Below are 20,881 nucleotides of genomic sequence, written 5' to 3'. Positions count from 1 at the left end.
AATCCCCATCCCCATCGCGTCCAGCCCATCCATCAAAGCAACCACGCCGTCTCTCCGGGGAGCCACTGTCGAACAACCCGGCCACCACCACCCCTGCAAGAACTGCAAGAGAAGAGCAAGCAAGCACGCAGACGAGAGCTGCAGCCCACCTTTCTGCACCCGCCCTCGCCCGAGCGCATTCCAATTCCAATTGATTGATCTACTCCAGGGCTCGCGCTCATTACGAACCCCATCTCCATCTCGCTCGTCCTCCTTCTTCTCTCTTCCTTTTCCTCCTCCTCCTCCTCCTCCAAAGCCTTCTCTCGCCCTTTCTTGCTATTTGGAATTACGTATCCATAACCGTTGCGCCACCCGAGCCTCGACAAACTTTGCAGCCAGTGCCATTTTTAGACCCTGGACATCGGAGATAGCCCTTCTGCTGCCAGACTCGCTGGCCTGATTCGTACCGACTTGGCCCGATCCCGTCTAGCCCATTCGCTCTGGTGCTACAAGCGAACGAGCGACGCAAACTCTCCAGGTAAAAGTACCTTCTTTCAGCCGGCCACGCACTCAACGGCGCGTGCGTCTGTAGCAACATCGAGAGAGCTACAGTGACGCTATACCTCATACGCCCAATCGAGGCCGTTCTCCCTCAACGCCGCCTCCCGAGTACGGCCTGGTTGATCGATCACGACTCGATAAATTTGAACCTGCCAGCCAGCAATTGACTGCGCTGAGGAATCCTCCAACAAGACGCCTTTCCTGTCCTCATTCCAACAGCACACCTCGCCGCGCTCGATGATGGTTCTGCTGGTGCTGTCATAACGACACGCACTCTCTTTCCTCTTTCCCTCCGGCCCACCGCCGCTATTCCGCACCTCTTCCGCATCATCGTGCCTTGTGTGGAGTGGCGCATCTTTGCGTGTCTCAGTTGTTAGTGCTCTCAAGCGCTCTGAGTCGCATTTCACCTGCTTGGCTCTCTTGCACTTGGTCAAGGGCCAAAAAAAGTCGTCTTAATCGCGAGACACTCACTCCCTTCTCTCATCCTCTTATTCCTTCAAGGACCCAAACCCTCCGGGTCCTCCTTTTGCTGTCAAAATTCCGTCCAACGCCGCTGCTCCTCCATCTACACGAGCTCGCAACGCTGGAGGCAGCGACAAGGAGCTCGCCATGGATGCGCTCAGGAATCTCATCGGTAACATACCGGACTGGTCGAAGCGCCTCGACGAGCTCAGCGGCCAGATCGCCCAGCGACAGATTGAACTGGCCAAGTTCTCCGACTCCGAGTCGGCCGCCAGTGGCGTCGAGAGGACAAAGTCGCTCAGGAATAAAGGCTCAACTGAGAGCCTCAAGCCCAAAGATGACCCCGAAGCCCACCCCGGTGTTGCTTCGCCCCCCCGCCAGCAGAGCCCAACGCCTCTGAAGGGTGCGATGCCCTCACCTGCCCAGATCACGCAAGATCAGCCACCACAGACACCCCAAACCCAGACGCCGCAATCGCCAGCACCGGCGCAGGCGCAGGCGCAGGCACAAGCACCAGGCACGAGCCCGCTGCCCTCGCCGAGCCATGCCAACGGCTCCCCTGCTGCTGCTCTCCACCACCAGGCGAACCAGGTCATGGCCATTGCGCAAGCCAAGGCCCGCGCAACCCTTCGCAAACGCCACCGGCCCGAGTCGGTTGTCTCCGCTGAGGGTGCGCCGCCCAAGTACCGGAGTCGCAGCATGGTCATTGTCTACTATGACAGCTACGTCCAGTCCTTCTTTGAGGAATTGGTCAAGTTCGTGTCTGCATCGCGCAACTTGATGCGCAAAGCCAAGATGGCAGCCAAGGTCGCACAGATTAAGCGGATGGCCGAGCTTGAGATGCCAGACGACGAGGAGGACGGAGACGACAGCATGCCAAGCCAGACGATCGGCGGTGCTCTTCTGGCCTCTTCAAAACTGGTGGCAGATACTCCACTCGAGGCTAGCAAGGACAAGAATGATGAAGAGGATCTCCCACCGCTCAAGTATATCAGCACACGGCGCATGGGTCCAGTATCGAGGACCGCGGGAATGCTGGCCACAGGGAGACCAATGTATCCTCGGGCTGGTCAGCGTGCACAGATGCAGTCGAGCGGTAGTCTCGCGATATCACGAGCCAATGCCAATATGGATGGCAAGCCTGATGTCTACGACGAGCTCGACAAGGGCCTCGAGTACGTCCAATCCATGTGCGAGCATGCGGCACATCAGTTCTTGCGAGACGGCGACTGCAACGAGGAGATTGAGAACATCAAGCGCCGGCTTGGCGAGACCAAGGAGTCTGCCGACAAGGAGATGGAGCGTGTCATCAAGGAAGAGCCCGAAACGCTCAACAACCAGGAGCCTCTCAAGACGCGCAGCTTTCGCCCGCAGAGCATGAGACGCGACGTGATGCCCGATTCGCCGGCCGCCAAGGAGGTAAACAGCAAGCTCGAGGTCGATGAGGCGATCGACGACATGGACGAGGAGCCGCCGAAGCTGGTGTACAAGTCGACCCGCATGATGCGATGAGCACAGACATCTATATCATGGCGGCATCTGCTGGCTGGCCTTGTTGGGGACTCGAGCTGAAGTCATTGTTGGCAGAATGCTCCAAGTGAGGGGGCTGTGAAAGCAAGCTACCTCACCATGGCCAATGCAATGGCGGCTGGGCTGGACTTCCTACATGAAAGACGTGCAGTCTGGACATTTGCGGCTTCGCTCACAATTCCAAGATTGGTCGATATTGAGTGGCGCCACTTTCGAATCTCCCGCTCTTGAAGTCTGTGATTCGAGCTCCTAGCCCCGGTTAATAAGCTGAGGAGAAAGGACAGTCTAGTGCACAACGACATGCGTTGCTGTGACTGCCGTTTGACTCATTCTGGGTGGTAGGACCGCAAGACTGTGGAAGGGCGGTTGAGATGCAGTTGGCGGAAGATTGTACGGGAGAGTTTGACGACTTTACGCTTTTGAAACGCCTTGACGACATAAAATTACTCTGTTCATCTACAAGGGGGACAACAATCTGATTTCTTGGGTCTACTCGGGGAGTTCTCGGGCTCAGGGTAGTTCGAGCCACGTGCTACAGGTGGTTATAGCCACACAAGAAGAAAAAAAAGTTTGGGAGGAAGCAAATCACCAATCGGCCACGCTCGTTCTGCAGGTTTTGGATATGGCATATAAGCGGCGCCGGGGTGGGTGGTGAATGGTATCTTGGACAACCAAGATTGAGCGTAGTCATCCATAGTCATTGGCAGCATTGGTGTCCTTTTCTAGAATACACACAACCTGTACGTGTTAATATGAATCAGCCTTGCGGTAGGCTCATCAAAACTGCAAAACCTGCCACCGCTGTGCTCACGGCAACTTAACTATTGGAAGATGACTTCAACTCCGTCGGGCTGACAAAACGTTGGCGCGGAGAGCCGAGACAACCATCTCGGCCGGGGCTAGGTCGGGCTCTGGCAGGCCACTACGGCGGTACACCTGGTACACCTTCCGCTGTGGGATAGCCGACGAAATCCGTGCGTGTGGAGTGCCCGCGATGTTTATTAGTAATTCATGTTCAAAAGTCCCCAACATCATCCACCACCCCCCTGTTGATCACACTCGAGTTTGACTCATCTCACCGATCCTGCTGCAACTCGGGCAACCATCAATGAGTGAGGTCAAATAAAATGGCTCTGGAGATCTGATTTATGAGTGACAAAACCCCAGAGTCGATTGTTGTCCTCCACTCCAATTGATCCATCTGTTGCTGATCTTCACACCCGGCAAAATTCTCAATGTCCGGCCCGGAAGTCTCTCCGAGCCAGGCTCCGGCGCCCGCAACGGCTGCCGAAGCCCGAGATTCCACCCCAAGCAGAGACGACGGGATCCCCATCATGCCCGTCACCAGCGCCAGCGGCGCCCCTGGCCCCGCCGGCGCCCCGATCCGACCGCTCCCCCGCCCGTCCGACTTTGGACACAGCGGCGGCGGGAGGGGTCCGAACAAGAGCGGCAAGGGCGGCGGCCGCCTCGGCGCCAGGCCCGTCGTCTTCCGCAGCACCTGGCAGGAGGTCTCGTTCGTCTTCATGGCCACGGCGGCGACCATGACGTCGTCCTTCCTGACGGGCGCGACGACCATCATCACGGCCTCGATCGGGCGCGACCTCGGCATGACGCAGGGCCAGATGACCTGGATCACGGCCTCGGCGGCCCTCTCGGCGGGCGCCGTGCAGCTCGCGCTCGGCCAGCTGGCCGACCTGCTCGGCCGCAAGGCCACGCTGACGTCGGGGCTCGCGGCCTTTGCCGTGCTCGCCGTCGTCACGGGCTTCGCGCGCGACCCTTACTGGATGGACGTCTTCTGCGGCCTGCTGGGCGTGTGCTCGGCCCTCGTCGTGCCGCCCGCCATCGGCATCATGGGCGCCGCGTACGACCGGCCCAGCCGCCGCAAGAACCTCGCCTTCTCGGCCTTTAGCGCCGGCAACCCTCTCGGTTTTGTCTTTGGCAGCATCGCCTCGGGCGTCGCGGCCCGGCTGTTCAACTGGCGCGCCGTGTTCTACCTGCTCGGCATCCTGTGGGCGGCGCTGGCCGTCTTTGCGCTGTGGGCGGTGCCCAGGGTCGAGGCGTTTGGCCACCGCCAGGGCGAGGAGGAGGGCGAGGGAGGAGGAGGAGGAGGGAGCAAGAAGTTTACCGTGCGCCGGCGGCTGGTGGTGTTCATGCGGACGTTTGACTGGGTCGGGGCGGTGTTTACGCTGTTTGGCACGGGACTGTTTGCCGCTGCTGTTACGTGAGTTGTCATTCTCTCTCTTTTGGTGTCTGGTCAAGTGGCTTTTTTTCTTGTTTTTGGGACCACCGGGAACTGACGACAAGACTTGCAGGCTCGGACCGGCCGACGGCTGGAAGTCGGCGCACGTCATCGCCATGCTCGTCATCGGCATCTCGCTCCTCGTGCTCTTCGTCTTTTGGGAAAACTTCTACGAGCACCCGCTCATGCCTCCGCATATCTGGAAGGACAGGAACTTCAGCCTCGTACGTCCCCGATCGTCCCTTTGGCTTTGCCCCCAAGACTTGCTGTCGTCCCATTAGTTACTGACCTACCTCGTCTCGGCGGCAGCTCATCATCGTCATGGTCTTCGGCTTCATGGCCTTCAACTCTGGCGCCTTTTGGCTGTCGCTGTACATGCAGCAGGTCCTGCGCTTTGACGCGCTGACGGTCGCCTTGCACCTCCTGCCGCAGTGCATCGCCGGTCTGATCTGGAACATCGTTGCCGGCAGCCTGCTCCACCGCGTCAACAACACCATCTTGATGGCCGTCGGGGCCGTCTCGTACTTTGCCGCGTCGCTGCTCCTGTCGTTCAACAAGCTCGACAGCAGCTACTGGGCCTTTTTCTTCCCCTCGCTCGTGCTGATGGTCGTCGGGGCCGACTTCCAGTTCAACGTTGCCAATGTGAGTATACAACAACCCACTCACGCCTATCCCCCTGACTGGCCACTAATTTCTCTTTGTTTCAGATGTACGTCATGCAGTCTCTCCCGTCGCACAAACAGGGGCTGGCCGGCGGCATCTTCAACACGACCATCAAACTCGCCACCACCGTAGCGCTGGGAGTCTCGACGGCCGTGTATAGCTCGGTCGAGCGGACAACCGAGGGCATGGAGGACCCGGTCGTCAAGTACACGCGGGCGTGGCAGGTGTCGATCGCATTCTCGGCCGTCGGTCTCCTGGCTGTTCCCTTCCTGCGCATCGGCACTCAGGGCAATGCGACACACGATGATGATGATAACGGTGACCCTATGGAAGCCACAGGTCTGTCGGAACTTGAACCCTCTGCGGTGAAGACGAGCGAGAAGAAAAGGACCGATATGGCTTAGGACTCGAAGACATCACTAGAAGCAGGCAACATCAGTGCTTCGTAAATATAAGATTGTCCCATGTACAGATAGATATTCACAGAATGCATAGAAGGGAGGCCTAGGAAAAAGTATTCAGCGGGATAGAACAGGCAATCGTATACGTCGGCATGTCCACCACCTGCGTCATCCTCAGACTCGCGGCCACGCTGGCCAGCATGTAGGCATCCGCCCTGCTCAGCCCTTTCTCCCCGACGAGCCAGTCCAGGACGCCCCGCAGCGCCATCCGCGCCGCTTCCGTAGGGTCCTCGTGGATGCCGAGCGCCGCGTACTCGCCGCCGTCCGCCTCGGGCGGGGCGTCCCCTTGCGACCTCGGCGCCGTGACCAGGTGCGGGCTCCGCATCTCCCACTTCCTCTCCGGCCCGCCGCCCCCGCCGCCCTTGTTCTTCTTCTTCTCCACCGTCAGCCGCAGGCGCGCCCTCATCGGCGTCTCGATGGCCGTCCCGCACACCTCGCCGTCCCCCTGCGCCGCGTGCCCGTCGCCGCAGCTGAGCAGCGCGCCCGGCGCCCGCACGGGCATGAACAGCGCCGTGCCGGCGCGCAGGTCCCGCGTGTCCATGTTGCCGCCGATGGCGGCCCGCGGCGGTATCATCCCCAGGTCCGGCGCGCCCGGCGCCGGCGCCACGCCGACGATGCCCAGGAAGGGCCGGATCGGGACCGATATGCCCGGCGCGAAGACGGCGCGCCGGTGGCCCTGCGGCGACGTGGTGGTAGTCGCGTTGCCGCTGCTGCCGCTGCTGCTGCTGCTGCTGCTGCTGCTGCTGCTGCTGCTGCTGCTGCCGCCGTCGGACGACAGGTCCCACATGTGCAGGTGCGGCTCCGGGAACTCGTCGGCGAGCAGGCCGAAGCCCGGGAACACGGCAGTCCAGCCGTAGGGGCCGGGCGTCAGCTCCAGGATGTCCACGCGCAGGACGTCGCCCGGCTCGGCGCCCTCGACGTAGACGGGGCCGAAGGCCGGGTCCGCCTTGGCAAGGTCGAAGTCCCGGATGGCGGTGCCGGCGGCGGCGTTGTCCGGGCGGATCTGGTTGTTGCCGCCGTCTTTGAGGTCGAAGGTTACCTCGGAACCCGAGGGGACGGTCAGGACCGGGGCCACGGTGCTGGACCACTTGAGGTGGAGCTGGTGGGTGGTGACGTGGAAGGACCGGGATGCCATGTTCGGTTCAATGTGGTTTAGTCTTTCCTGTTGCTTTGATCCTGTGAACGCGGAGCTGATGAGTTCCAGATGCTGGCTAACGAGGATCGGGGAACTTTTGGGCGGAGACCCAGAGATCAGCGGAGAGGGCGGTCCCGGTTTCCCCGCTTCTTCCCCGCGTGCTCCCTTTTATCATAGCTGCGGGAAATGAGGAGGTCGGTGATTTGATCAGTCAAAGGTACCCGATATCTTCATGTTGCGTTGGAGATTGGTGGATGCAAGCTCGCATCCTGGTTAATCTCGCGATGATTTCGGCCGATTCCCCGAGCCGGACCCTTCAGCCGCGACCAAGATGCAGGTTCTCCCCACTCGAGCTTCCCCAGATCTCTCCCCCGCAATCAAAAGAGGGATTAGAGGTTCTCCTCCTCCGTGGAGCTCCTGCTTGGGACCTTGCATGGCCGTGACCCTAATCGGCAAGATGTTATGATAGAGCCGGAAAAATTGGAGGCGAGAAGCCTCAAAACTCCCTGCTCGGTTCATCTGCATGCCTACAACCTGGTTCCCTATACAGGATGAGGTCATCTACAAAATCAAGGAGCTGCTCGTCGAACGACGATGATATCCGTATGTTGGGTCTATGGCCGTCGAAAATCCCGTTCGTTCCATACCGCCTGAGTCTTGAACTAGACGTACCACGATGCGGACAGTGAGATTGAGCTCCGCGGCTTTGGCCGTGGCCAGTCTCTGCCAACAAGCATTCGCGAAGCTCGATGCCGTAGACAGCAACGGATTCCTCATCCTCGAGAATGAGCGTCTGCATACGGCAGTAGACAAGAGCACTGGAAGAATGAGCAACCTCACTCTCGACGGTGTCAATTTGCTCGGTACAAAGTCAGGTTCAACAGGCCAGGGCCCATACCTCGACTGCTACTGCATCCCCTCTGGCTTCTGGACGCCCGGCAAGACGCAGGCCACGTTCGAGCTCTATTCGGGGACTGACACGACAGGGGCCAAATACGGCGGTATCAAGATGTCCGACACGTACACGCCTACGGGGCAGGTTCTTGAGCAGTACTGGTTCCTGAAGGAGGGCGAGACGGGACTGCACGTCTTCAGTCGACTCGCGTATCACAACGCAACGCATCCGTTCCTGAGGAACCTGCAGGAGTTCCGGACCTTGTTCAGGCCCAACACGCCGATGTGGACGCATCTGCTCACCAACGAGAGGCAGTACGCTCCTCTGCCTGGCGCTGCAGCTAAGAAAGCGCAAGTTGTTGTCCAGGACGCTACCTGGTACTTGGGCAACACTCCTGATGACCCGTACGTCCAGCAGGAGTCGGACTACTTCACCAAGTATACCTTCCAAGACACTTGGAGAGATCACAATGTGCATGGCTTGTGAGTGCCCTCTGAATTAGATCATTATGCGAGAGGCATGGAGGATTAACATGTACAAGATACGCCGACGGATCCCAGACCTCAGACAAGTCGACTTGGGGGGCATGGCTGGTCATGAACACCAAGGACACCTACTTCGGTGGCCCGCTGCACTCTGATCTCACTGTTGATGGTATCGTGTATGACTACATCGTCTCCAACCACCATGGAGACCAGACGGTATGTATGGAGCTGGTGAAAGCCTACCATAGATCATAGTACTAACATATCGCAGCCCAACATCACAGATGGCTTTGACAGGACTTTCGGCCCAGTAAGCCCTCCCCTGCCTATCCATCCAGACGATCTAAGCCTGACCAAGTTACCAGTCGTATTACTACTTCAACCACTTCCCTCCGGAGACGCCCATGATGACCCTCCACGACGATGCCGCCAAGTACGCCGACCCGACCTGGAACGCCGACTTTTACGACAGCATCGCCCAGCACGTCCCCAACTACGTGCCCTCTTCCGGCCGCACGACCTGGAAGCTGCACGTCGACCTGCCCGCCAACGCGAAGCGGCCCCTCGCCGTCCTGGCCCAGAACGGCGTCGACTTCCAGGACAACGTCCTCGACACCAAGGCCCTGCAGTACTGGGCCGACATCGACGCCGACGGGTACGCCACGATCCCGCGCGTCGCCGCGGGCACCTACCGCCTGACCATCTACGCCGACGGCGTCTTTGGGCAGTACGTCAAGGACGACGTGCGGATCGTCGCGGGGGAGGTGCACACGACGCACGCGCGGTGGCGCGAGGAGAGCGCCGGCGCCGAGATCTTCCGCATCGGCACCCCGGACAAGTCGAGCGGCGAGTTCCGCCACGGGTACGCGCCCGACGAGTCCAAGCCGCTGCGGCCGGAGCAGTACCGCATCTACTGGGCCGCGTACGACTACCCGACCGACTTCCCGCACGGCGTGACCTTCAGGGTCGGCGAGAGCAAGGAGGCCGTGGACATGAACTACGTGCACTGGAGCGTGTTTGGCGGCAAGGGCAACTCGGTGCGGCCGGAGCCGTTCTACGGCCAGGGCGAGGTCAACAACTGGACCCTCGTCTTTGACGTCGAGGAGGCGCAGGTGAGAAGGAAACGCAAGGCCACGTTCACGGTGCAGTTGGCGGGCGTCAAGACTGCTGCTGGCAACACGGACGTGTACAACGCGAGCGAGCCGTACTCCAACCTTGACTACATTGTCAATGTCAACGGTCAGGACTTGGAGCCGTGGACTATTCCGTGAGTTTTCCGTTCAGCCTTTTCCTTTTCCCGAATCATCATCTCATAAATCTTCCAGGTATTACCAATCCTCTTCGTGCGCCGTACGCTCGGCAGTCATCTGCTACAATGTGGCCAACAAGTTCACCTTTGACCCAAAACTACTGAAACCTGGCGAGAACAAAATCATCTTGAGCTTGCCCTACAAGGCCACAGACTACGAAAGTGCCGTTCTGACCGAGACTGTGTACGTGCAGTATGATGCACTGAGGCTGGAGATCCAATGATAGACATCTGGTCGGTCAGCAGCGGCGATGTCTATCTAGATTCGAAGTACCTGACAATGAAACCATTTATCTACCAACCAAATTGAATGAAGTTAGACCTAACTAGTGCGTTTAAGTGCCTACATTTAGAAGCAGGCAAAAAGAAAAGGAAAACTTACAGCATCAGGCATTCGCTGGTCGTCACCGACCCAACTACTACTCTGACGATATCAGGCTTATCAAGGGGAGAGCGGACGGGATCCCGAGTTTTCCTGATTCTATGGCCGTAAGTGAAATATTCTTGTGCCCTGTTCGTCTTTTGTGTGCTTGTTGTGGGCGTCAAAAGCTTCGAAGAAGCACCACCACCAGATGATGCCTGCCCCTGGAGGATCAAAAGTCTTGTCGTTGATCTCTGGACTGATTCAGCATAGGGTCGGGGCAACAGCCGGGCTGTATTATTTGCAACATGGCACCAACTCAAACCTGACTCTTCGTCCACCTAACCTTTCTCGGAGAGTAAGGGTAGTTTCGCTTTGTTGTTGTCCGGAGTCGTATTCTCCCTCGGTCCCAGGAGTCAGGTTGTGAACAGTGATATTCCCACAATGAACCAACAATGGAAACAACATGATATCTCGGAAAGTGTCCGGGCGGGAGGACAAGATCATCGGTGTCGATATGGGCCGCAATTGGAAGGGTGCGAATTGAACTCGGGCCATCGTCAGCTTCCACTGAGAGCCTCAACTCCATTGTCTTCACCGGAATGATGTCATACTTTGACAAATACCTGCTTTGTTTGGTGAGAGCGAGGTGAGCTACGCCTTATATAATCCTTTAGACCCTCTTGGTCTTCAACGGGGGGAGATGGTGTAGCTGGATCAGCAACTTGTTGCCTAACCTGCAAACACCAACCTAACTCCCCCAGTTCAGACACAGCTTCTCGACCCCTGCCCCCGACAACGGGAGTTCGACTCCCCGGTGGTGCGAGGTTGACTAGTTGCAAAGAAATTCTGCGATTAAAAGCCTTCGAAAGAAGGAAGCGGGGTGCTGTAGCTGACGAACACCTGCATAGGATACATCCTGTAGGTGGAGGGCAGGACCTGAAAGACCGGTTTCTTTTTCCTTTTTTTGCCTCCTGCCCTTGAGGTCGGTCGGGATGCCTTTTCATATTTACATCTGGATCGTGACTTTCCCATACCGAGGTTGTCTTGTTTAGGCCGGCATATTCCCATCCCAACATTGTCGAAGCCTAGGGAGCGAACACTGGATGGCCGTCAACTCGTCCGAGACCTTGCCCTCACCCTTGGTATCGCCCAGAAACAACCTTCCCCGGTTGTCGGTAACCATTAGTCGACTGGGTGAGAGATACTGGGTTTTCGTCAGTCTGAACCTTCTTCTTGCCGGGGGTCGAGGCTGGCGATTGAACCTCGCGATGTCTCGAACGTCGATATCAGTCGGAGCGAATTACACATCACAAGATCAAGATGATGTGGTCCTGAGCTTTCAGGAGGGACAACTTGTTTTTATATCTATACTTCCTGATCTGATCTCTCCTTGCTAAACCCTGACAATGTCTCACCACCGGCTGCTATTCAGAGCTCATTCAGCCTCTCTTCCGTCAGTCGTCATCACCAAGCCTCGATAAAACAGCCGCCATCTACACTCGACAACGCCCCCTATTTTAGCCACGACAGGCCGCCCGCGCCCTCCCGACGGGGAGTTGAGCCTCATGAGCTCCACTCCAAGGCCCTCCAAGAGAGACAAGACGCAGGAAAGCAAGTTTACTGCCCTGAGAACCGAGATCGAGCCGTGAGAACGACTTCAGCCTCACATAGCCCGTCCTCAACTCGACTCACAGCCTGTGTCAGGGAGCCTCATGGCTAAAAGGGGCAAAGCGCCGTTCAGGCTACTCTTCCATCAGCTGCAACCCTCACCCTCACCTTGGCTGGGAGCAGTCCAGACACAGAGTCAGCTGACCAGCCGCAGATGAGCTCCGCAAGCCATTGACATCAGAGATCACCCTTCCCTCCTCTGGCACACCTGGGCGATGCCCTTACCCAGGACCTGCAAGTCGCTTGCGATCTCGTCGCCCATGAACCTGCAGGAATCTCGCATGACCGCAGCTGACCCTGTCCTTGTAACATCTGCAAGGCTGCCGCGAAGCGAATCAGTCCGGCAACGCGCTGTGTGTCTCGTCCCGGAGGGTCGGGATCGTTTTGCCATCGTCCCATCTGTCGGCGTCGCCGTCGTGGTTCCCCCCCTTTCATCTGCGCTGGAGATCAGCGGCATACACGAGGTGGATGGAGAGGAGTAGGGACGAAAAAGAAGAGAGATGGAAGCACGCCAGACAGGATGCCATAGGCCGAGCCTGAGCTCACGGCCGGATGGTATCTCCTGGTGAGATCATCTTGCAGCTGCGACGCAGACACGGCATTGATGGTGGCCAGATGGCGAGGAGGTGGATGGCAGGTTGGAAGGGATATGCCTGCTTCCAGGTGCCGGACATATCATATCTCAGTTCTTGAGGTCTCAAACATGCTTCCAGAAGGGAATTTGGAAGCTTCGGATGGGAGGGATGGGAGGAATGGGAGGCAACAGAGCTCTGGCATAACGTCCCTCTGGAATCCCGTATGCAAGGTACATCATGTATCCGGGCCTGTCCCTGCGGAGCGGGATGGCAGCACACAGCTGGGGAAGCCGTGATGATTGGTTCGAGTTGTTGAACCTCAAACGTGTACGCTTCAGAGGCAGACTCACTCGAGCCGTCTCTGGCAGTCTTGCCATTTACCAGCCGCCAATGCCAAACTCGAGATGTCTTTCGAAGTGCCCGACTGTACTTTGTCAGAGTCGCCACGGTGACACAACGTCCCATCTTGCCACTTACAGTGATCTCATCTGGAGAACAGCACAGGTGGACTCTTTCCCAGAGGTGCACCATCCAAACTTGCCTCTCCACTGGAGGGGCGGCACAGATCTGAACGTATCAAACGCCATCGTGAGAAGTTGGCCAATACTGGTGACCGTGTGTATGCAGGAGGGTCAAGGCTCAGCCGCTCATGCAGATGACAATGCGCAGGCTCCCCACAGAGGGCGGTCGCCCACAGGAAGGATGTGCTGATGGTGTGGGTGGCAACTCTGGGTTCTCATTGAGCGATGTGAACCAATCGCAGCGGCCTTTCTTTGGAACCTCCAAAAAAAAGTAATTGCGATCCATGGATGCCTCTTGCGCTGACAAAGAAGTTATGGTATCTGAGATGAAAACATCGGACGAGGTTGTTTGGAGGGATATTCCCTGCGCGGAACCAAGGAAAGGGGCCCTCAAACCCTACCAGACCCCATGCGCCATACCAATGCTTGGACTTGGCCGGCCGAACACCTGGCTAGACTTGCCATGAGTGTAAGAGTGCACAGGTCAATTGTGAAGGTTTGAAACACCAAGGAAGCAGTGATCGACTGGAAGGATACGTGCGGAGGGGGCCTGGCCAAGCAAGAATAAGAGAAGTGAATCAGAGAAAAGACAAGTGAAAGCCGAACCAAAAATAACAGAACATAGGTTGGCGTAACGGCTCCGGTTCGACCCCAGTCTAACAAAGTGTGGAGGAGTTTGCGGGCGGGACGAAGAGACCCTTGGACGAGCGTTGTTTGATCGCCAACCAGGCGAATGACGACACAACACATCATGAGATCAACGTGGAGAGGTTTCCTCGACCACCAACAGCCCTGGTCCCTGCACCAGGATCATTCCCACAGACACTTCAGACATCGTACGTGTCAGAGTATGTGGCTAGTTGCTGCAGTCTGATAGTTTGCTGCTGCAATACAGCAGATGAAGCTCGTGATCATTCATGCGATTTGTCCAATATAACCTGACTTGTGGAGCCTCAAGATGACAGATGGCAGCAGTACAGAGAGAGGTTCTAGAAGCCTGCGAAGAAGGATAGTTGGTTGTGGACGGCACGGGACTGAGATGATGCCAATATCCGACCCGCCAAACCACGCAATGAGAGGGCTTACAGCATTCGGAGTAAATGGTCAACATCTCAACCATAGACGATGCATGCCAAGAACTGCAGGATCTGACAGACCAGAAATTTGTGAGACGGGGGAAGAAAATCAGCAACGAAAAGAGAAATCGGAAGAACGTCCGTATACGGAAGCATGAGTTGCTCGTCGAGATTGTAGGGTTCCGCGATGAAAGCTTTGATGGTGATATTCTTCTAGAGTAGTGCCATCACATTTGTGAGCAAAAGAGGAAATGAACGACATCCCCATGCTCGACAAGATGCAACGGCACTGGGCCATATGTCTGCAAAGTCTCACCACGCACACCTGTGTTGCCACTTGAGTGGAAAGCTGAATCTGTCAGTACGGCAGGTCCCGTTTTCAGTACTCCCAAAGACCCCAGCAGCAGTAAGAACTGCCCACTTTTTGCTCTGGTCAATCATACCTTGGCTACCCTGCCAGCGAGGATCGTGCGGTAGTAACGAGGATGGCTCTGGGGTTCGCCAGTTCGGAGATCTGCCTCAGTACCGAGCGCCCATACCCCAGCTGGTGCGACCTTGGACGGAGCAGGACACCGTATTGATTTTGGCATGCGAACCACGTCAGATTTCGGGACATCCAGCCCTGTGGAACTTGCGTAGCCACGCGCGATGCGACATAGAGAAGACGATGACAGTTCAAGACGCGCAGCATGACCATCGATAGACGCTCATTTCGCCGCCAGGCCTAGAAAGGTTCTGTAAGGCAGAGACGGGGATGGCAACGCCGTGCTCCCGAAGACCATTGCGTCAACAGAGGAGGAGCAGGCTGATCGAGACCTGGCTCTCGGACTTGTCCGAGAACAAGGCATAATCTGTCCGATCAGCTCATAATAGCTGGGATTTATTCCGACAGTGGCTGGGGGCAATAAGAGTTGGAGATGACTGTTCTTAGTAGACCCAAGCTTGGAAGCGTGCCATGAAAGGCCCTTTGCGACCAGCCAAACCATGTTTGCACGTCCTACTTGGGTGAACCATGACATGAGCAGAACTTGGAGGCGTCGGAGACCCCTCACACAAGAGCGTGTGCCACTTTAATCTAATTCAATAAGGCGTCGCGCTCTCTTTCCGGTGATAGACTCACCCCGCGTCATCTAGGAGCAGAGCCGCGAGCAAGCATTTCCTGGACATGTTAAGCTCGCTCGCCGCCAGGCCCGACTCCTAACAAGTCCAGGCCCCATGATCCTTCCACCACCCGCGTCGGAACTGTCAATAAAACTTCCCGATCACGGGTTAGCTGGCGTATTCTTGACGGGAGAGCCAAGCAGCGAAATAGATTGAGACTGCACAAAAGGGGGCAGGGGTGTGGCAGACAACCAACAGCTCTCCCCACGTCCACCTAAGTGTCTCCACTAGGTAGACTAGACGTTTTATCCGGCACGTGGCTTTTATCCAGTCCCTCTTCCTTTCTTCCGGCGTGATCGGCACGGCTTCGAGCCCGCATGCCGTGAGCTCGATGTCCGTCCCGTCTTGTTGATTGCTACTCTCCTGGTCCAAAGAAGCTTCTATGATGTTGGAGTCGAGAGATTGGAGCACGACCTGAGTCCAGATTTGACTTTGTTGGGCCGGGGTTGGGTGAGCATCTTCCAGGTTCAAGCTAGGTAGCGAATGACTGCACGCCCAGGTTGTGTGGGGAAAGCAGGGGCGGGCTGCCAGGAACCTTGCCACGATCTTCAGACAAGCCCTGACTGGTGATCTTGTCTCGTCCGTAGTCTAACTTGGCATCCGAATCCAGAAGTTGTCCCTTGTCGCATTTATTCCACGAACTCTTTAGAGAAAGTGTCGAAAGTTCCTGGGCTGTTGCGAGAAGATGTCTGCAACACCAATTGCAATTCATGTCATCACATAAAGGAATGTCAAAGTCTGTCCCAGATAGGAAGCTGCGCGGGGCATAGGTCGCGGAACGACTACCGTGGACAGGACGTGAAGTTGTGGGAATCGCGGGCCCTCTCCCGAAATCTGGTTGACATTATTCACTGTTAATCTATCTCGTCAAGGGTTTGTTGGAGACGAGCGCGCCAAAGTGCCATTCACTGTAGATGGTCTCTGCAGTCAACAGATTGATGTGCAGCTGTGTTCGGGAACAGAATTGATGGAAGAGGTGCTCTCTCCTGTGACACCCCACAGCCCTCAAGCAAGGGACTGCGTACAGGACACTAGCTGCGGGGTGCAGCGGGAGTTTCGATCGGTAGTGTCAACTTGAAGTTTCAGGATGGGGAAACCTTGACAATTGCAGTTTATCCACACGTGCCGGTTTGATCTCAGGGCAAGTGTCACACCAGGAGCCCACAGCGTGTCTGCTCCAGGAAACTTGCCACCCACGTGGCAGGCGTTGTGGGAGGACTGCCCTCAATCCAGACGGCCACCGTTTGCAGTAGCGAGAGCCGTATCGTCTCTCGATGATGTAGAGCACGCTTCGCAAGGATCGCCGTGAGACCTCACAGCCCTACGTGATTCATGGTCCGTAACTACTTGTTTACCGAAGAGGAGCAGGTGGTTAGGCGATATTCGTGGCTGGATCTGGGTCTTCCTTTGACGCACGCACCTTAGGCCTTAGGCAACCTGATGATACTGTGCACCGGGCAAACTATTGCCCTCTCAACCACTCCTTGTGCCCTGGTCGCTGGAAAAGCAGGGCCATTCCGTAAAATTGCGCAGTTCCATAACATCGCCAACTTAGGTATTGCAGGATCAGTTGTTGGCATAAGCTTTTGGAGACTGTCTCTCTCTCAATTTGACAAAATCCTGCTCGGTTGGGCACAACGGACGGTGGCAGCGGAGTGAATACCCCTGCACCCCAGATGGGGACTTCGGTCCGGAAACCGCTTGGTGGGATTCCACCTAGATTGACTGCTCCCCAGCCCCCAGGACGGTATTCCACCAGGAGCACTCGGTCCTGAACGTAACTCTGGCCAAGCTTCATGATGGCCCGTGGAGGTCGAGTAGCATGGCGGGGCGACAGACACTGCTGGCAGTCCTGCTTGCAATCCTGCTCGTTGTTCAGACGACTTTAGCAAATTGTTAGCCAGATGAGAGGCCAAGTCGCACTGCGTCTGGCGAAACGACTGGACTGAGCATCACACAATCTCTAGACGACCTCCGACAAATAGACATACGACTTAAAGAGAAAGTACCTACATTAAGTCACATCGAAAGCGGGTTTGGTGCACAAGGTTAGGGGTTGCGGCTTGCTGCAAGGTTCTGGCATCGTACCCGAAGCTCCGGCGCGGCAATTGCAAGCAGTGCCTCCACGGACATTTTCCTAAGCATCATCAGCGCCACATATCGATCAAAGGGTAGCCAAAGAATTACCACATTATCTGCTGAAGGCTCAGTCTCCCACGAGGCACTGCCACGCTGTTGGACAGGGTATCTAGCGGAGATCCCCAATCACCACTGCGATTCCCAAAGGGGCAGACTCACAGACCCCTCGCTATATTACCGAGCGGGTATGCAGCAGAGGAACAAGACTTGGACTGCTGGAAGACGAGAGACGAGATCGATTTACTGCGTAGAAACAAGGAAGCCCGGCAAGCGGGACCGCTGAAAGCATGTGCCGCTTTGCTGAGAGCTTCAAGTGCTCTTGATTTGATATGCCTTCGCTCCTCGCATCGTGGGTCATGCATTCACGCATACATGCATCTGGGAGGTGCATATGCATACAATGTCGTAGCTGAGGATGCGGTACACCTTGGCAAAGATGCCAGGCCGACACAATGAGCATCATTATCGAGGTGGGCTGCCGATGTCTGCCAGCATATTGAAGTCCTGTAGTGTTTGAATGTGGTCATATGATGCCAAGCGGATGACAAAAGATGAAAAAAGGGCGAAACACTGGCCTTCCTCAGGAAGGCCGTAACGTTTGAGAGAACAGGAAGTGTATCTATTGCTCCTGCCTCTGTAATTCGTGAGTGGTTCATGCCACAAGTACCAATGTTGCTAATGCTAGCAGGCAGCTACACATCTATGAATAGGCAGGAGCGGGAGAGGGGAAGTCTGCAGCTGCCTCCGCCTCCGAAGCTGGACCACAGTCAAGCTTAATTATGTTTCAATCTCTCCAAACACGCAAAACACACACAACTTGTCGCCTCGAGTCTTACTCGTCCATGATGCTCGGCGCAGGGATCGTATTGGTTGGCAGTACGTGATTGGTGCTTGTCTCTGATGTTTTGTTTCACTATTGAGTGCACCGCGCCAGGAGGAATACGTCTCGTTCCTATCTCGGCCGTTATTTTGTCCATTAATGCTTGGGCCACGGACCGACCTGCTTGATATTACGTCGACACCAACAGCAAATAAACTTGCCGTGAGTCGAAACCAGGACTCGGGACTGCACAGCAGCGATAGACGCACATTCGCTTACGCCTTCCATTTAATTCCCGACCTCCAGGACGGCAAGCCCGCGGCGGGGGGGATCAATGACCGAGCTGACGAACAAGATGGCTGGGCTGGAGAGATGCAGTCGTTATCTGTCAATGCCCACCGTGGCTGTCAGTCAGGGACACACTGCATGTCCCGCCAGGGATTCAGCAATCGGAGCATTCGGGGCTTGGTCCAGGCCAGATGCCATAATCAGGTGGCCACAGGTCAAGATTGATCTTCAATGCAGGCATATTGCTTCGCGTAAGTCGTTGCTTCTCCTCCGTCAAAGCAGTCATCCTGATCTTCACCGACTGATTGACGTTGTATCAAAGAGTGCGGAGAAGCCACCGATCGAGGTGTACCCCAGACGACTTAGCACCCACTTGGCAGAGTGTACTTACTCGGCCGAAAATGAAGGTGGCCACCTTTGAGCCTTGCCGCACTTTGATGCCGACGCGAGGTTCCATGATCGTCAAAGCCGGCCTCTAAGATTCTGTCCATGGCGCAGGGATCAGAGAGAGTATCTGGCTGGCCTCAGCAGAGCCACGCGAGGAGGGTCTTTGAACCCTCCATCACCTTCCCTGTCTCCCTGTCCAAACCTGCACCCTCGCCTTCTGGAAGGCGATCGGATTCGGTGGCACTCCTGCCGCAGCGTCCGGGGTTCTCCATTTACAACCCCAGTACAGCTTGGCTGACAGCACTGCCTAATGGTGCTAATGCTCCTGGTCTACCGTTCCCAAATGCTCCTGCCTCTTTTCCAGGGGCGGTAGGTGTGCATTTCGCCGTCGCCGTCGTTCCAGTACGGTGCTTACGGTTGTTCGCCTTGCAAATGTCTTGGTGTGTCACAGCTCACGGCGTGGTGGTTGTGGCTGCCATCAATGAAGGCCATCGCTACCGGCCTTCACAAGTTATGCGGCCTGGGGAGTTTCGAACCATGAAAACGAAAGGTCCCTGTCCATGATTGCCCACCACCCCAGACACGTTACAACTTCGGACGAACAGAGAAACCACTGTCTTGCTCCGCTCACCTTTCATTTTCAGAAGCACAAAAATCCGGGACTACAAGGTCGGCTGCCCCTTTCGATCCCGCTGAATCATGCATAAAAGACAGGCACATATTATACAAAGCCTGCAGACCAGAAATAGCGGGAGCGCATCAGGGCGGCTCGAGAGTTTCCTTCCCGGGAAGCCGATTCACCAAGCACACCATGCACCAGCTGAACGATGACGGTGAAAGCGCTGTGCCTCGTCTGTTGGTAAAGATAGAGACACTACAATGAGTGTGACGAGCATTGACGGCAGGACAGACCAGGAAGGGAAAGCTGTGCCTACGGATCCGACAAGCATGGACAACGGACAAGTCTGTTTTGCGTAGAGATTAGCGTCGGCGTCACTCGACCGAAGCGCATCTCAGTGCCAAGACCGCTATTGGCAGGGTTGCTTTTGATTTGTGCGATTCGATGGCCCTTGGTTCCGGCGGTCGCTCCACCATCGCGACTTGCCAAACTCGTCCATGTTTTCTCTGTCAACATTGCTCTCCGTTTCTGTGGGACTTTCTGTCGCAAGAGGCTTCGCTCCGGCAGTTGTCCAAAAGTTCGACAAGAGCCGGCGGCCAGACAGTGAAAGGTGTGAATGGAGAGCAAGCCACGTTTCCGATGGTTTCTAGACTATAATGTCGTCACTGCAACTTGGTTGTGTGGAATGGGAACCTGCCTTGCACACGAACACCTCGTCACCAAGAGTGCTGCCACCCAGCCGCCGCCGCTCCTGCAAACCTGCCGAGGTACGGCCACATGAGGGCTTGGGAGGCCATTAGGCGAGGTAGGCTGGTACACAGTAGGATGAGATACGAAGTCTGGCACGCCCCTGCCTTGAAGGGGAAGTCGGTCCACAGACCCGCCGTTGGCAACCAACTTGGAGGAAGCCATGCGACGTAGGTAAATTGGTGGACTCTGCGGGGCCGGTCTTGAGTCCAGTGACACCCCCGGGCTCACCCCAGGGGGGGTCGATTGCCGCTCACACGCGCAGATTCGACAAGCAACTTCGCCATCGGATCGCTGGGGATAGAACCGTCGTGGGCACAGCAGACCCCAACGTCGAAGGTAATTAGCGGAGCGTTAGTGTGGCAGTCTCCCCCGCTGCATTATTCTGGTCGGGGCAGGCCAGGTGTCGCGGCATAGGCGCACCATACAAGTCACGTCAAGGCCCCATCACGGCGGCGCCTTACCTAAGCGTCTGAGGGGCTCACTGACATCTCTTTAGCAGAAGATCGCCGAAATTTTTCACGCACCATCACATGAGAGAAACGAGGCGCCCGCCCGCACGCCGCTCAGACTCACACACTCACCACACTCGCACTTACACTCACCTCTCCACCACACTCGCGCGCATATACAGACCGCAACACGCACACACACACACACACTCACGCACACACACCCTTCTCGGGCGGGGGGGCTGTCGCTGTGTCTGCCCATCCTTTATGTATTTCATCCCGCCTTGTATATTGTCCCCCCAATATAAATGCGATTCCTCGATATTGCCTCGCTGAGAAGGCGAG

At 56.5% G+C, this 20,881-nt stretch overlaps 3 protein-coding genes across 3 annotated transcripts; all 3 read left to right on the top strand.

Moving 5' to 3' along the window:
- Positions 1-1,149: 1,149 nt before the first annotated feature.
- E0L32_007315 (uncharacterized protein) lies at positions 1,150-2,514 on the top strand (the record flags this gene model as incomplete). The annotated part of the gene is made up of 1 exon (XM_031142046.1): positions 1,150-2,514. The coding sequence occupies one exon, from the start codon at positions 1,150-1,152 to the stop codon at positions 2,512-2,514; it is 1,365 nt and encodes a 454-aa protein (XP_030993723.1).
- A 1,253-nt stretch (positions 2,515-3,767) lies between these two features.
- Positions 3,768-7,051, top strand: E0L32_007314 (uncharacterized protein; the record flags this gene model as incomplete). Its single annotated transcript, XM_031142045.1, has 5 exons — positions 3,768-4,753; positions 4,845-4,995; positions 5,081-5,413; positions 5,479-5,773; positions 6,042-7,051. 5 exons carry the CDS (start codon positions 3,768-3,770, stop codon positions 7,049-7,051), a joined length of 2,775 nt encoding a protein of 924 aa, XP_030993722.1.
- Positions 7,052-7,706: 655 nt separating this feature from the next.
- On the top strand, positions 7,707-9,943 carry E0L32_007313 (uncharacterized protein; the record flags this gene model as incomplete). The annotated part of the gene is made up of 5 exons (XM_031142043.1): positions 7,707-8,407; positions 8,467-8,626; positions 8,682-8,720; positions 8,776-9,677; positions 9,736-9,943. The coding sequence occupies 5 exons, from the start codon at positions 7,707-7,709 to the stop codon at positions 9,941-9,943; spliced, it is 2,010 nt and encodes a 669-aa protein (XP_030993721.1).
- Positions 9,944-20,881: the final 10,938 nt, after the last annotated feature.

Source organism: Thyridium curvatum (genome assembly GCF_004353045.1).
Source record: "Thyridium curvatum strain D216 chromosome Unknown NODE_44_length_342116_cov_83.455874, whole genome shotgun sequence".
In the NCBI taxonomy this organism is placed as follows: Eukaryota; Fungi; Ascomycota; class Sordariomycetes; order Thyridiales; family Thyridiaceae; genus Thyridium; species Thyridium curvatum.
Note: the sequence above shows the minus strand (reverse complement) of the source record. Positions and strands in the feature narration are given on the sequence as shown.